This window comes from Poecilia mexicana, unplaced genomic scaffold, assembly GCF_051168715.1.
Source record: "Poecilia mexicana isolate PSO_F unplaced genomic scaffold, ASM5116871v1 scaffold_10, whole genome shotgun sequence".
Taxonomy (NCBI): domain Eukaryota; kingdom Metazoa; phylum Chordata; class Actinopteri; order Cyprinodontiformes; family Poeciliidae; genus Poecilia; species Poecilia mexicana.
Window position 1 is genome coordinate 23,160,341 of NW_028263379.1, and position 13,963 is coordinate 23,174,303.

The window sequence follows — 13,963 nt, forward strand, 5'->3', positions numbered from 1 at the left end:
AAATCTTTTATATGCATGTGATATATATGTTCTGTAATAAGTATGAGTTATGTTGGCCATATTTATAAATAAATATATTATAAATAAATAAATAAAACATGGAAACCCTTTAACATTTGCTCCTTGAAAACAGACGTTATACCTTTGCTGAGCTGACACAGATATGGATGGAATCTGTTCGGTTATGACATCACATTGGTTTCTGACCCAATAGGTCTGTCACACATAAATAAATTCCTTCTGGCACGTTCCTCGTGAGAGACAGTTGTATTTATCTGCGAAAGCAAGGTAGTTTAAGCTAGATACTTTGTGATTTTTCTCAACAATCCTAGTGTGCTTCACGAACCCCTGCAAACCCAGGAAGTCATGAACCGTTCCATCAATTCAGATGATCGACCAGTCCCGGTTATTCCCATGGACATGATCGTGCCTATGATCGAAGAATTTTTTTGGTCCATTTCTCTGGATCAGACGCTGGATTTGGCTGTAGGTAAACCTGATAGCGAAACCAAATCCGGTTTAAAGGAGCTGCTGTTAGACCTGGCGGAGGAATGTACCACCTTCATTCTCCACAACATCCGAAATGGACGAATCAGATCTCAGGATGTGGACACCGTCGTTGGCGATGTCCTGCTAACGACATTTGCAGACATCCTTCAGATTAGGGAGAAAGTTCATCCCAAGACCTTCGACCTTTTCAATGAGCCATTCATTAAATATGTCAAAGAAAAGGTGAGATCTACGATCTGTTACACGCAAGATCAAGCAGCTGCCTTTGTCCTCCAAATCTCTGAGACAGACGGAGTGGACCGAATCCTACCGCACGCACTCAGATTAATAGAGGAATTGCTAGTGTGGAGCTGTAAAGAACATCGGCAGAGAGAACGAAAAGCTGCTGAAGCCCAGCATAATGCCCACAACAAGCAACAGAGGGTAGCTGTTATCTCTGAGGCTGATCATTTCCAAGCTGTGGAGAAAAACACCATCAAAACCCCACAGAACAGAGGGACCCAAAGAGATAGAGTGCTTCATACCGTCCACGATGGGAATTACACGCACTTCAAAGTGAACCTGTTACCGGTCATCGTAGAGACACCGGACACTGAGGAGGCAACAAAGATGATAGAAGAGAGAGATCCTGTTCCTGAAAATCAGGACTCAGACCTGAAGATTGTGGATGAATTCATCTTGGAGGATCTTTCAAAGATCACTAAGGTAAATGATTTCGTCTCCATGGAGACAAATTAAAATTTTAAGATGGTGGATAGATTTGTGAATTGGGAGATTTCAGAACTGACAAAAGCAAATAATCGTATCTCTTAGGAAAAGGAGTCAGATCTGAAAATTGTGGATGACTTCATCTCTGAGGAGTTGTCAGAGGTCAGAGAAGTGAAAAAGGCCATCTCTGAACAACAGCGTTTAGAGATCCCTGGTGTTTCATTGGATGCACTTCAACCAATGGAAAACTGTGGATTTAGATATCACGTCGCTCCACTACCCTTTGAACAACATAAGAACAAAGATGCCGGAGTCGCAGTTAAGAAGTTCTGTAAAAAATATAGCGAAGGGCAATACAAAAGAGTTGCACCAGCACAGAAACATGAAGAAATACCAGGTCCTTCAGTGGACGACTTCATCCCAGACAAATCAAACCTGTCAACAGGGCTACGATTTGTTAATGAGGAGCAGCAACCAGAGATGACCACAGAGGTTGTTGAGGCACTGTCACTGGGCTCAGGCAAGGAGAAGCACGAGTCATCCATCTTGCTGCTTGCTAATGCAGTTGTTATGCAGGCCGTAACACAATCACAGGTAGACTGCAACTACAAAGACTTCCAAGCCATCACCAATAGGCTGTCTGAGAAAATCTATGCCGAGCTCATGGGACAAGAGTTGAATAATATCCAACGTAGCCTGAACAAACTCAGCGATGACATATTGAGAGGAGTCTCTAAAAGGATGTGCTGTGCAAAAACCGACGTTCTTTCACTGTTGGTTTTAAATGACTCAGTCGTAGACGAGGCATTCATTTCCATCTGCAAAGAGAAAATATTGAAACCAGCCAAGAAGCTAGGCGTCTTCAAACGTTTCTGGGCCTCCGTAGAAAAGGCTCTTTTCAGCCTCTAATAAACAGATTCTGTTTATTGGAGAACCTGTTTACTATATAAAAAAACTTATTTCTTATTGAAGAATAAGAAGTGAGGTTTCTTATTTGTAGACATGGTTTTCTACAAGACCTTCAAAAAATGTTATGAGGAGCATAGATAATAAAATTAGCAAAGAAATCAAACACATTTAAAAGTTTATTGGTCCTAGTAAGTAAGTTTTCCAAAAGTCTAATAAAAAATGTTATGAGATGCATATATATTGAAATTTATATGTTAGGTTCGTTACTGAAACAGTTAACAGACCTAACATATTGAAGTTTCTTGGCCTTTGTAGGCAAGGCTTTCCACACAAGCACTTTAAAGAGTTATGAGAGGCACTGTAAATGGTGTGGGAAAATATGTATGGGGATTTTCTCCCCCACACAAAAAAGTTGCAACCTGCATCGTTTTCTGTCCTGAGATCCGAGATAGGCGATAGACTGGTGACCTCACCACAGGGTACCCCACCTCTTCCAGATGGGGAAGAAGTACCCCACCTGCTGAAGTACCTCCAGGTGATATTTACACAACCTGCTGATTGTGTAATACTGATTGCACAATCAGCAGGTGCAGAAATGGAGGATTGGATGGATGGTTAATCATCTTTCTGAGATCATCAAGGGAAACACTGATGAAAAAAAAAAGCTTATGATTGGCTGTTGAGTGCCTATAGATTGGAAGGAAAACCAAAGTCGTGTCGCCTCCTTCCTATATCCTCAACATACCACATACCAAGTTGTGCTTCTTTTCATTTTTTTTCATTATTATTTCTATTATTATTTCCATTAAACCTCAGTTCAAGTCTGTCTGAGGTTCTTAAAAATTATATACCCTTTTCTGTGGTTGAGTTGGAAGTTTTTATTGGTTGGATACTAAAAAAATCTGATGACCTATGTGATGTACTGGTGACCTGTGGAGGGTGACATCACCTCTGACCCAGTGACAGTGACCACTGGACATAGCCTCCAGTCCCATGTGATCCTCTTGGGATCAAATGTCACATCCACAGAGTTGTGCTCAGGATGTCTCGTGTGTGCCTCTCCTGCCTCATTCCACAGACACTAGCAGGTGTTTTCTCACAGCTGAAGTTCATTAATGTTATCGGGAGAAGCTTTCAGAAGAGTGGACTCCCTGAGGCAGACACCAGATTGTTCTGCTCACATCAGAGGTACGCAGCTTCTCTTCTCTGCGTCTAACGTTTATGGATTTCTTTGCTGTCTCTGCTCAACAGAAATCAGTTTCGATGTTGATACTCAGTTCTTGGACTCCAGTGAACTGCTTCTCTGTTCCTGTTGTCTGGAGAAATCTCCAGAATCTCCTGACCTCTTCTCTGGCTGCCCTGATCTTACAAGCTCTCCTTTCTCACCTGCCTGGCTGCCTTCTAACTCGTTACTGATCCACAACTCCAGCTTGGTCTCCCCCATAATGCAGACCTGGATTCTTGTTGCAAACCAAGGAGACTCATCACATCTGGTGATTGACTAAGTGCATAAAGCCTGGAAGGAAATCTGAATCCCGTCTTTTCCTTCCTATATCCCCCAGCATAAATCTGCACACCAAGCTGTGCAGATTTATTATTAATAAACCTTTCAAACTGTCCTTTGGTGTCTGTGATTCTCCTTCATTCAGTAAAACTTAATTCAATAAAATAAAGTTTAATTCATTTTATTGAACGAGTAAAATGAAAAAAACTCATTTACTCATGAAATACATTGGTTCTGAGGCAGAACCAATGTATTTCAGCTTTTTATTTGCATCTTTCAGCCTCTCAATAAATTTCTCTTGTGACGCCAGCTATGAGGGCAATGAGTCTCTTTTACGCACATTTATAATAGTAATATTATATAATTCTAATAATATTATAAGCATAGTAGTGTTATTATGCTTATTTTTATAAGCATAATAATAAATTCTTATCATTTAGGTCACTGAAACCAGCCCGAACTTGCACCAGACAATAAGATCTATTTATTGTTAAAGTTCATTATCAATGATCTGCATGTAGGAAAGATGCAACTGTTTCCTCATTCATTCACCTCCTGCAGCCTGAAGAAGTGACAGGCTGATTTATCTCCAGCAGCTCAGTAGAAGCTCCTCCCTGTATTTGCAGGATTTGAAGGGAACATCTTTTGTCAAAGGTAACAATGAAATGATAAAACAGACAGAAATCTGTAAAAACGCACAAAAACAGGACTTAGCAAGCCTTTATTGTATAAATTATATGTCCTCTTGTTTTAATAGAATACCAACAAAGCTTGAATGAACTCTAGGTTTTGTGGTGAAACGTCATGCCGTAAACACTGAGGGGTGGCTTCCGAGATAAGGGGCGGAACTAAGCTTATCACGGTTCTCCATTGGCTAAAATTGTGGCGTTCTTTGACGTATCGCAAACCTTATTGGCTGTTTGTGAACGTCACCTTTGCGTTTGACGATGTCTTGACCAATCACACAGAGGCTATCTCAGCTGATTGAAACTGTTCATATTAGTTCATTGTTGAGTTTTGTGGAATAGTTGTAGAAGTTGCACACCGTGTTCAGTGGTCTACGTGTCTGTACCGCTGTTTAGAAAATAAAGGAGAAGCATCCTTCCTGAAGCTAACTTCTCCTCACTGCGGTAAAAAAAAAAAAAAAAAAGTATTTTTTTTCTCCACCTGTGTGCCAGTTTTACCTCACTATGGCCACACGTGTTCGACCGGTGAGTTGCAGATAATCTGTTTTAAAGTTTTTATTCGTGGTGGCAGCTGTGTTTGGGCAATAATCGCTGTGATTGTCTGCCGCAGGTCAGTAAGCGGTGTGCAGTGATCGGGGGGTCTGGTTTTCTAGGTAGACACCTGGTGGAGAAGCTCCTGGACAGGGGCTATTCGGTGTCTGTGTTTGACATCCGGCAGAGCTACGAGCTTCCAGGCGTCACCTTTCACCAGGGAGACCTCTGCGATAAGCAGGTCAGACTTCCTCTGTCACTATTTGCTCCTTCCTCCAATGGGATTCACAGATGGAAGCAGAAAATGATTTAACAGTTTGAGACTGGTCTAGGGAAGCAGTTAGCAATGTCTTCATCTGGTCGTTTCCCAACCCTGGTCCTCAAGGCTCACTGTCCTACACGTTTTAGAGGTTTCCCTGCTTCAATGTGCCCAATTCAACCGAGTGCAGTTCAGCAAACGCCTGTTAATCAGTCATCGATTGAAATCAGCTGGACTGAATCAAGGGAATACCTAAAACATGCAGGGCAGTGTGCCTCGAGGACCAGGACCCTTTTCTACATTTTCTCACGCCACAATGCGTTTTATTTTAGTTTTTATTTTTGTTTTTTTGGAGTGAAAGTGTAGCATGACGTCAAATGTGAGAAAAATAAAACATGTTTTTCAAAATGTGCACTGATAAAAATCTTGAAAGTGTGGCAGGTTCTTCCCCTTGGGCTGTGTATTTCTGCAGCCCCTCTACCAGCAGGTTCATGTTTGTCTGATAATGATCCACTTGTCCAGCCTGATGGCTTTTTGTCGGCCATTTCCAGACAGGTTTGCAGTTGTGCCACTACACTTCCCATTGTAAATTGAAGGATTAAACCAGGAGATGTTCAAATCTTGGAAAAATATTTTCTAATCCAATCCCACTTTAAACTGCTCCACAAATCATCCACTGCTTAGCATTACTCTTTGTTTTTCTTGTCCCCTACTCCACATCTCCAGCACAGATAAAATTGATAGAGACTTTTAAAAAGCTAGCAGTCAGCAGCTGTCCCTGTGCTTTTCTCGTCTCCAGGCTCTGCTTTCTGCTCTGAAGGACGTGTCTCTGGTTTTCCACTGTGCGTCCCCAGCTCCTTCCAGTGACGACCGGCTGCTTTTTGAGAGGGTCAACATTCGGGGCACTCAGACGGTTATTCAGGCCTGCCTTGACGCCGGAGTACAGGTGCTGCTGGTTTTTCTTTCTTGTTGGCTTTGGAAATATTTTCTTTTAAGAACTGGGATTAAATGCTTAAGTGGTCATGTTGACAGAAACTGGTCTTGACGAGCAGTGCCAGTGTGGTGTTTGAGGGCACAGACGTCAAGAATGGAAAAGAGGATCTGCCGTACGCCAAGAAGCCCATCGACTACTACACTCAGACCAAGATTGAACAGGAGAAGGTAAGAGGCATTGAAAATGACTTCTTATCTAAGCAAACATCTCTTCCCTCTAGAAATCAAACAAAACACTTAAGGAATACATAATAACTCTATTTACAGACTTTTCCTGGTAATATTGCAGTGCAATCCTCTTTGCCGAACCTCCAAATTTGACCTATTTGGTGTGTTTTAGTTGGTTCTGGAGGCGTGCAACAAGCCAAAGGGTTTCCTCACGGTTGCTATTCGGCCTCACGGCATCTTTGGCCCTCGGGATCCGCAGCTGGTCCCCACCCTGGTGGACGCAGCTCGCCGGGGGAAGATGAAGTTCATCATCGGGTGAGCGATCATTTTGTTCCTTGAAGGCATTAACTATTCAAGCCACTTCTTTTAACTCAAACCATGGATCAGTATTTTTTATTTTTATTTTTTTTTACAAATAATCAAGCTACATAGAACCTTGTTTAATTAATTTAAATATTTAAGATACAAATATGACATCAGGCTAATTACAAAAGAACTATTTTTAATTGAAATATCTGGGCTTGGTAAAAAAAAGGTTTAATAACTGCTTTAAAGTTGTTTTTTTTTAAATGTACTTTTTATTTTACATATGAGCCTCATCAGAATGTATGTTCTAATTTGTTAAATATCACTGTGTTTATTTTAAGTTTATTAAGTCCCCTGTTTTAGAATTTAGTTCAATTTGTGCCAGAGACGCACTGAGAAATTGACTGATGACTGAAATTTATGGGCCCTCCCTGGTCTCCAATTAATCAAACACATATTCATTCAGTCTTTCTCTGATCACTTACTGCATCACTAGTGGCAACAACACTCTCAGGAGTGGATGCTCTGCTGTTGCTGAGGGGATATTTTCTTAATTTGAGAGGTTTAAACATGAGGTTAGAGCAGAGGTTCCCAAACTGTGGGGCGCGCCCCCTAGGGGGGGCGCCGTGTCATTGCAGGGGGGGCGCGGGAAGCCGTCTGGATGAAAAAAAAACATGAACACTGTATGCGCTGGGTTTTTACCTTAGAATGGCCGGCTCTCTGTTATTCCTATGTCAATTTGATACAGTAGAGGCTTCCACACTTCCCATATTTGTGTCCTCTGTCACTTTCATCAGCAGTTAAAACTGTTTAATCCGTTGTTAACATGTTGTAACCTGTTTTTCCAAGCCGCCTTTAAACGCAACATGAGCGCTACGACGCTTGTGCTGGGTTTCCACCTGTGAAGGAGACCTGCTGCTGCTGCTGCTGGGCGGAGCTACGTAGGTTTGTGTTAGAATCACGGCAGCAAACCAGCAAAACGCAAAGAACTTTTCACAGTTTTTCCTCCAAACTAACCGACTGAGTTGAGTAAAGCTGTTGGATGCAGATAATGTTAGCTAAAAGATGACTAGCTAGCTAATATCAATACAGAACCTTAAGCTTAACAAGTACCTTGTAGGCCAGCCATTTGTAATCCATAGGGGGGGCGCAGAAAATGTTTGGAAACCACTGGGGGGGCGCAGAAGAAAAAGTTTGGGAACCACTGGGTTAGAGGAAGCACAGAAACTATAGATGGTTGTTAAAGAAAGGACTGAATTTTCTGCAGAGGAACATTGGCTGTTCATTACAGCTGCTGCAACAGAGCGAGAGATTTCTATTGGTTGTTGTTCGTTAAAAATCCCTCCACATGACTGCTGGTTTACACTTGCAGTGGGTAGGTCGGTCTGACCTATATTTAGGTCAAACTGAGAAAAAAAGTGGACTGATGTGGGGCTTACTTCAGTAGATATCTGGAGGTATGAGCAGAGTACAGAAAAGTTGATCTTATTCTTTTGAACTCTTGACCTCTGTCTGTCATGGACCAAGCTGGATTTAAACATGACTGCATTATTTCTTGAAAATCTCAAAATTAAGGTAAGTATCTACATCCTCCTGAGAAAACAGAGACTTTTATGAGCAACAATAACTGTGCTCATTATTCTAATGACTCCTATAAAATGCACAAGCCTGTCTGAAATGTCACCTGCAAATGTTTATGTCCCTGCTTTAAAATGTTAATGAAATCCTATTTTACGGTGCATAATTTCTCGCACACGGTGTAAGAGATCTAAGTATAAGGTTATAAGGATCATTCGCAGTCAAAAAGGTCAAACATTTTAAACAGGTAATTTTAATTCTTACAGTCCGATAAGAATCAGCAGCTGCTCAAAGCTTTACAAAAACCAGAGATCAGAAACTGGATAGAAATCTCAGATCAGTTCATCTTTAGCCCTTATATTTTAGTAAAATGAATTTCACATAAATGTGTTTATAAATTTTGTTTGACAAACTTTATAGCCATAAATTTGCTTTAAGGCATTTATGCTGATTTGCGGTCTAGTAGGAATTTTAATAAGGTTTATAAACAAACAAACAAGTGATGACCCACCCTCTCGGCGCCCCCTGCTGCTTGCTAACATAGTGTAGTGTGCTGAGGGACTTTGAACTTTAACCTCTGCTCTTTCTTTGTGTGTTTATTGACCATTTTAATGTTTTTTTTTTTTTTCTCAATCAGTGATGGAACCAATCTTGTAGATTTCACCTATGTGGAGAATGTTGTTCATGGCCACATCCTTGCTGCTGAGCACCTGAGAGCAGATTCACCTATCTGTGGAAAAGTGAGTGAGACTTCAATAATATATATATATATATATATATATATATATAACATCTCTGATGTCCTTCAACTTCCCTCTTTAGTTTCATTGTTTTCATTGGCTCTCCACTGATCTTTCTTTACCTCTGTACCCTCCTCCCTCTCCTGCAGCCGTATCACATCACCAATGACGAGCCAATCCGCTTCTGGGACTTCATGTCTGAGGTTCTGGTGGGCTTGGGATACCCGGCCCCACGCTTCCACCTCCCATACACACTTGTGTACGGACTTGCCCTGCTTCTCTTGCTGCTCACCTGGATCTTGCGTCCCGTTATGTCTTTCAAACCCACCTTTACACCCATGAGAGTGGCTTTGGCCGGGACCTATCACTACTACAGCTGTGAGCACGCCAAAGAACACCTGGGCTATAAGCCGGTGGTCAGTCTGAAGGAGGGGATTGCACGCACGGTGGCAAGCTACCCTCATCTTAGACGTGGAGCTTGATGGTCTGAATGAAGACGCAGAAACCAGCACGACGCACTGAAAGAACTGTTCAAATCACAGATCGTCTCTGGAGGCTTTTGAAAGCTTTTCTTGCTCTGCCCTGTTTTCACCAGCAGATGGCAGCAAATGGCTCCTGTACTCTTAGAGTTGTTGCATTCTGCTATCACACTTTTCCATCAGAAAAAGCTAAACTCATGACGTAATTTTTCCTTCGATTAATTATTTATCATACTGTGCATGTTAATGTGCGAATTATTAGACTCATTGTGTTAATCAAAATGGACAAAAGGAGCTGAATGATTGTGCATTTGAATGACTAAATGCCGTTTGCGACGTGAAAGTGATTTTTGGTTTGTAAGCCAAACTCAACATGCTATATTTTCACTATTTCTGAAAAATATAAAGGACGTTTGCTATATTGTCCCTTGTCATCTATGTTTTTGAGGGTACTGCCCAATTACTTGAATTTTACTAGAAAGAAATTGAATGTCTCACACTCTGCCTGTGTAATTACTTGAAGGCATATTTTCTTACAGATGGAAGATGGATGTATTCACATTCCTCAAATTAAATTCTTCATTAGAGGGACATCAAGCAGATTTTACAGTGCTTGGCAACCCATTCTCTCATGTTTTGATAAATGTTGCCTATAAAGTAAATTTCATCCAGTGTCCTGTTGGATTCCATTTTGAAGCTGCACATAACCACACTTTTTTTTTTTTTTTAATTAAATGTTTGCAAAATTATGTAGCCAAATAAATAGGACATGATGTCTTATAAAAAACTGACTAAAAATGGATAAATCTTCAGAACTGGGAGGTTAACTTTTGCTTTTCTTATTTTCTTTATGCATTGATCAAATTAATCAAAGAGACAGTTTTCAAATTGATGAATAAATAACCGTAATGTCTTACAGAGGCTTTATTTCAGTTTATAGTTCCTTCTGAGTTACCCTGATTTCATCCTTGGAGACCAATCTGCTCTTCCACGTTAAAATAACTCAGCTGAGCTCAATAAAGCAGCTTCAGTCCTGGACCTACTCCCTCCTGACCTGACCTCAGACCAGTAGATAAATATAGATGGATGGAAAATTGTGTGGAAACATTGACCGCTCGCTGCAGAATGTCGGCAAATGTTTTTGCTCCCATATGTCTTTTAAGTTTGTTTTTGGATCCTTCTTCTGAATCAATGCAGTGAGAATATTTATTAGTATATTTTTCAGTACTGCTCAGATTTATGCCACCCTTTCATCCCTTGAAGTCAGACTCGTGTAGGAAAGAGACATTACCGGTTTTTCACACAGCTATTAGTAGGCTTAATAACATTGGAAATCATATATCTGGGGAATTCAAAACATTAACTCAGACCAGCTGCTTTTGGCGTTCCACTGTCACCTGATTCGTCTTGAACCATTCCTGTAAAAAGACTTGCGGAGGCTTCTTCTTAAACTACCCACAGCTGAAGTCCAGCTATCTGTCTTTTCCTCGGCACACATCAGTACAATGTGCCCAGTGACTTGTCATGTCCCCAGTGGATGCTCATTAATTCATGTGACGCACTGCAGCGCCCCCGGTGTGCGTTCCTGATAAGTGTTCCTGGAATTATAACGATAAACCCGAATCAATAGTGTTTGCAAAAATAGATATAATTTGCTATTTGTTCTCTGCAAGGCATAGCAAAGGCAACATTTACATAAGTGCTCCCATTATATTTTAAAATATTACTGATCATACCCATCTCTATGTAATCTTTGAATAGCAGAGTTGCATCACCTTGTTTATTTTAAAGTGTAGTAAATGCTTCTTATGTATTAACAGAGAAATGCCATATTCAGCATTTGTGCTTTTTAGACCTCAGTCATTTATTATTATAGTAGCATAACAATAAAAATTCTGCATTGGATTCCACAAAATATGAGATTTGATGATATCCATCTTGCCCAGTTGTAGTTTATGTTGTTGGACAGTTAGGATTCATGGATTTCAAGCGAGGCAAATATAACCAAAGATGATGCAGCTACTGCAATACCAAAAACTTTTCTTTAATCACCTTTTACAGATTATGTTGCTTGTATGTATAACCAACACCTGTACTTCATCTTTACATTTTTTTCTCTCGTATTAATCCAGTTTATCAGACATTTTGATGTGGTATAAAGCTAGAAGCAGCAGCTTTTGATCCACCTCTGTGTAAACCCTAAAGTAGCTCCCGTGTCTTTTTCACAGTTTACCTCATAGAACAAGACTTCATCGAGAATCTATGGACATATTTGTAGAAAAGCTGATAAAAAAAAAAAGCATTCCTCTTGTGGAGTTATCTAATTCAAATATTGTGCTATCTAACTTAAAGGTCACAAGTGCAGTCGGATGGAACCGGGAAATGAATATCTCACCGTTCAAACATCTGCGGCTCGATATTGGAGACTTTAAAGTTATTCTAAAAATTTAGGGGGGGGGAAAAAAAAGAACCCTTTCCATTACGTTGAAGAATAGCTTTCTGGGTGATTTTAGGATTGAAGAAATGGAAACAAGAATAAGATTACCTGGTAAAATGCCTGGATTACAAAATGTATCTTAAACTGATATCTTTCTTTAGTTACGGCAGAAAAATCTCATGTTGGAAAATTTTCAATAAAACATGTCTTCATTTCTTTCATAAGAAAGAAATCAGATTGATTAAGTGAAGCATTTTTGTGATGCAAACTTGACTCTTTAAATGTAATCAGGCCATTTCTTTGAGCTATTATACAAAATGGTAGAGACTAGACAACTTTATAATGTCAAACAACTAAAGTATGTTGTTCTTCCCAAGTCAGAAAAGGGTTGCCAGAAAAATCCCTTTTCTAAATGAGTCCATGGCTCCAGTCAAAGCAATAAGTTTAAAACGGCACGAGCTGTTATAAATAAGTCTCGAAATGTTTAGATTGTCGCCATCCACAGTAAGGAGAATTAAATGTAATTTTGGAGCATCAAAGAGTGGTGTCTGGGTGTCTCCATGACAACCACTAGGCTGTATGTGTTGGAAGTATGACAAGGAAGAGCTTTTTCTGCCCCAAGATCACCAACATGGATGAGTGGCGTTTGTTAAATACTACTGAAACTTCAACTGGACGGGTGATTTTGTTAGATGACTCAGTGCCACACCTTGGAGAATTAGCCGTCGAACAGACAGGGTTGGTGTGAATTGTCTGGTTCAGAATATTAGAGGTGTGTGTTTTTGAAATGCATCATACATCACAAGGTGTTGCTCACCCAAAGTATGGAGAAGTTTCAGTATGGTGGAGAATCTGAACGAGTTCTAATATTTTTCATCAGGACAGTGACTAAGATATAGAGTCAAATCAAAACAGAAGTGATTCAGCAGACATAAACCAACCTTTTTCCATGGCTATATTTGTCTGCCAAGATGAAATATTATAGAATACTTGAAGACAAGTGTATAACACAATACCCGGGACTCAAAGCTCAAGAGATGGTACCCAAAGGGGAATAATCAAAGCTCCATATCTGTAAGCACCAACCTTGTGAAATGTTAAAGAAGATCAATTATGGTTCTGTTGAACAAGTTATTTACAAAGGAGCTTTTTATGGAAGAAGTGACTTTGTTTAAAAAAAATGGACAGTTGTTTTTTCCGCCCCCACTAAGAATAATTAAACTTTTCTCCATGAACTTATTCTGCTATGACATCTTTACCAAGGGTGAAACGGCTCAAAGAGGCTCCTGTGTATCCTGTATTTCATCATTCTGGGAGTGGAAAAAGAGGAATGGCTACATTCAGACTGAACAGGAACCTCATAGAAATGTGAATGTTTTTAAGGGTTAGGAGAGCAAACCATTAAAATTGCTGACAGATGAAGTAACACTGATAATTATGCAGATACAAGTTCAGCTGCTTTTTAATTTGAATTCTGACCCGCAGCATTGCTGCTGCTGCTGTGTCACTCCAGGACAATGAACCAGGCCGCGCCACAAAAATGAAAAATCATAGTCAAATAAGAATAAAAAACAATGCAAATTGCGTTAAAGCTCCACAAGAAGAACTGATCGTGTCGAGTCAATGTCGATTTTGACCACAGATTTATGCGCACAAAACTCAACAAACCCTTGAGTTCCAAAAGGAAACAACAAATACAGTCCACTCTCAGACTTCCTCCACTAGGACGTGCTTTCACTTGAAAGACAAAGTGACAGAAAACCATTTAAGGAATTTAACTGAACACAATAGATGGTGGGGTAATGAAAACGCACAGCAGTTGCGTCTGTATACTCTTGACTTTTTGATCGTTGCGAAGGCATGAAGCCTGAAAACGACCCATTCACAAGTGGCGGGGGATCCTCGTTGTGACTTGGAAAGCCGAGTCACACGCTCCGCTTACTACACAGGTTTCCGCTCACCTCAGCCGCGGCATTGTTGCAATTCCAATTGTTGGTGTGGTGAAACGGAGGTGAGGGTTAAGTTCAGATACTTTGCATTCTCATTTTAATTTTGTGCCAGCAGCACCCTAATGATTCATTTGTGAAGTCAGAGCTGCAGGCCAAGGCCGTCCGACTGGTTTGGCGTTATAAGGAAAGAAGGAGGATAATCCACG

General features: G+C 40.4%; 2 protein-coding genes across 2 annotated transcripts; both read left to right on the forward strand.

Moving 5' to 3' along the window:
• Nucleotides 1-366: 366 nt before the first annotated feature.
• LOC106928381 (uncharacterized) lies at nt 367-3,786 on the forward strand. The gene is made up of 4 exons (XM_088009762.1): nt 367-880; nt 968-1,215; nt 1,324-2,113; nt 3,725-3,786. Exons 1-4 carry the CDS (start codon nt 367-369, stop codon nt 3,784-3,786), a joined length of 1,614 nt encoding a protein of 537 aa, XP_087865888.1.
• Nucleotides 3,787-4,551: 765 nt separating this feature from the next.
• On the forward strand, nt 4,552-9,790 carry nsdhl (NAD(P) dependent 3-beta-hydroxysteroid dehydrogenase NSDHL). The gene is made up of 7 exons (XM_015004641.2): nt 4,552-4,842; nt 4,928-5,089; nt 5,907-6,053; nt 6,140-6,268; nt 6,441-6,583; nt 8,790-8,892; nt 9,042-9,790. Exons 1-7 carry the CDS (start codon nt 4,822-4,824, stop codon nt 9,372-9,374), a joined length of 1,038 nt encoding a protein of 345 aa, XP_014860127.2. The 5' UTR covers nt 4,552-4,821; the 3' UTR covers nt 9,375-9,790.
• Nucleotides 9,791-13,963: the final 4,173 nt, after the last annotated feature.

What these genes read in the sequence shown, in the direction of transcription:
- LOC106928381 (XM_088009762.1), top strand. Translation starts at nt 367, where the DNA reads ATGAACCGTTCCATCAATTCAGATGATCGACCAGTCCCGGTTATTCCC. An exon ending in CTGTAAAGAACATCGGCAGA is followed by an intron (nt 881 to 967) that starts GAGAACGAAAAG and finishes ATCATTTCCAAG; the next exon opens with CTGTGGAGAAAAACACCATC. An exon ending in ATCTTTCAAAGATCACTAAG is followed by an intron (nt 1,216 to 1,323) that starts GTAAATGATTTC and finishes CGTATCTCTTAG; the next exon opens with GAAAAGGAGTCAGATCTGAA.
- nsdhl (XM_015004641.2), top strand. Translation starts at nt 4,822, where the DNA reads ATGGCCACACGTGTTCGACCG. An exon ending in GCCTTGACGCCGGAGTACAG is followed by an intron (nt 6,054 to 6,139) that starts GTGCTGCTGGTT and finishes TCATGTTGACAG; the next exon opens with AAACTGGTCTTGACGAGCAG. An exon ending in CCAAGATTGAACAGGAGAAG is followed by an intron (nt 6,269 to 6,440) that starts GTAAGAGGCATT and finishes GGTGTGTTTTAG; the next exon opens with TTGGTTCTGGAGGCGTGCAA.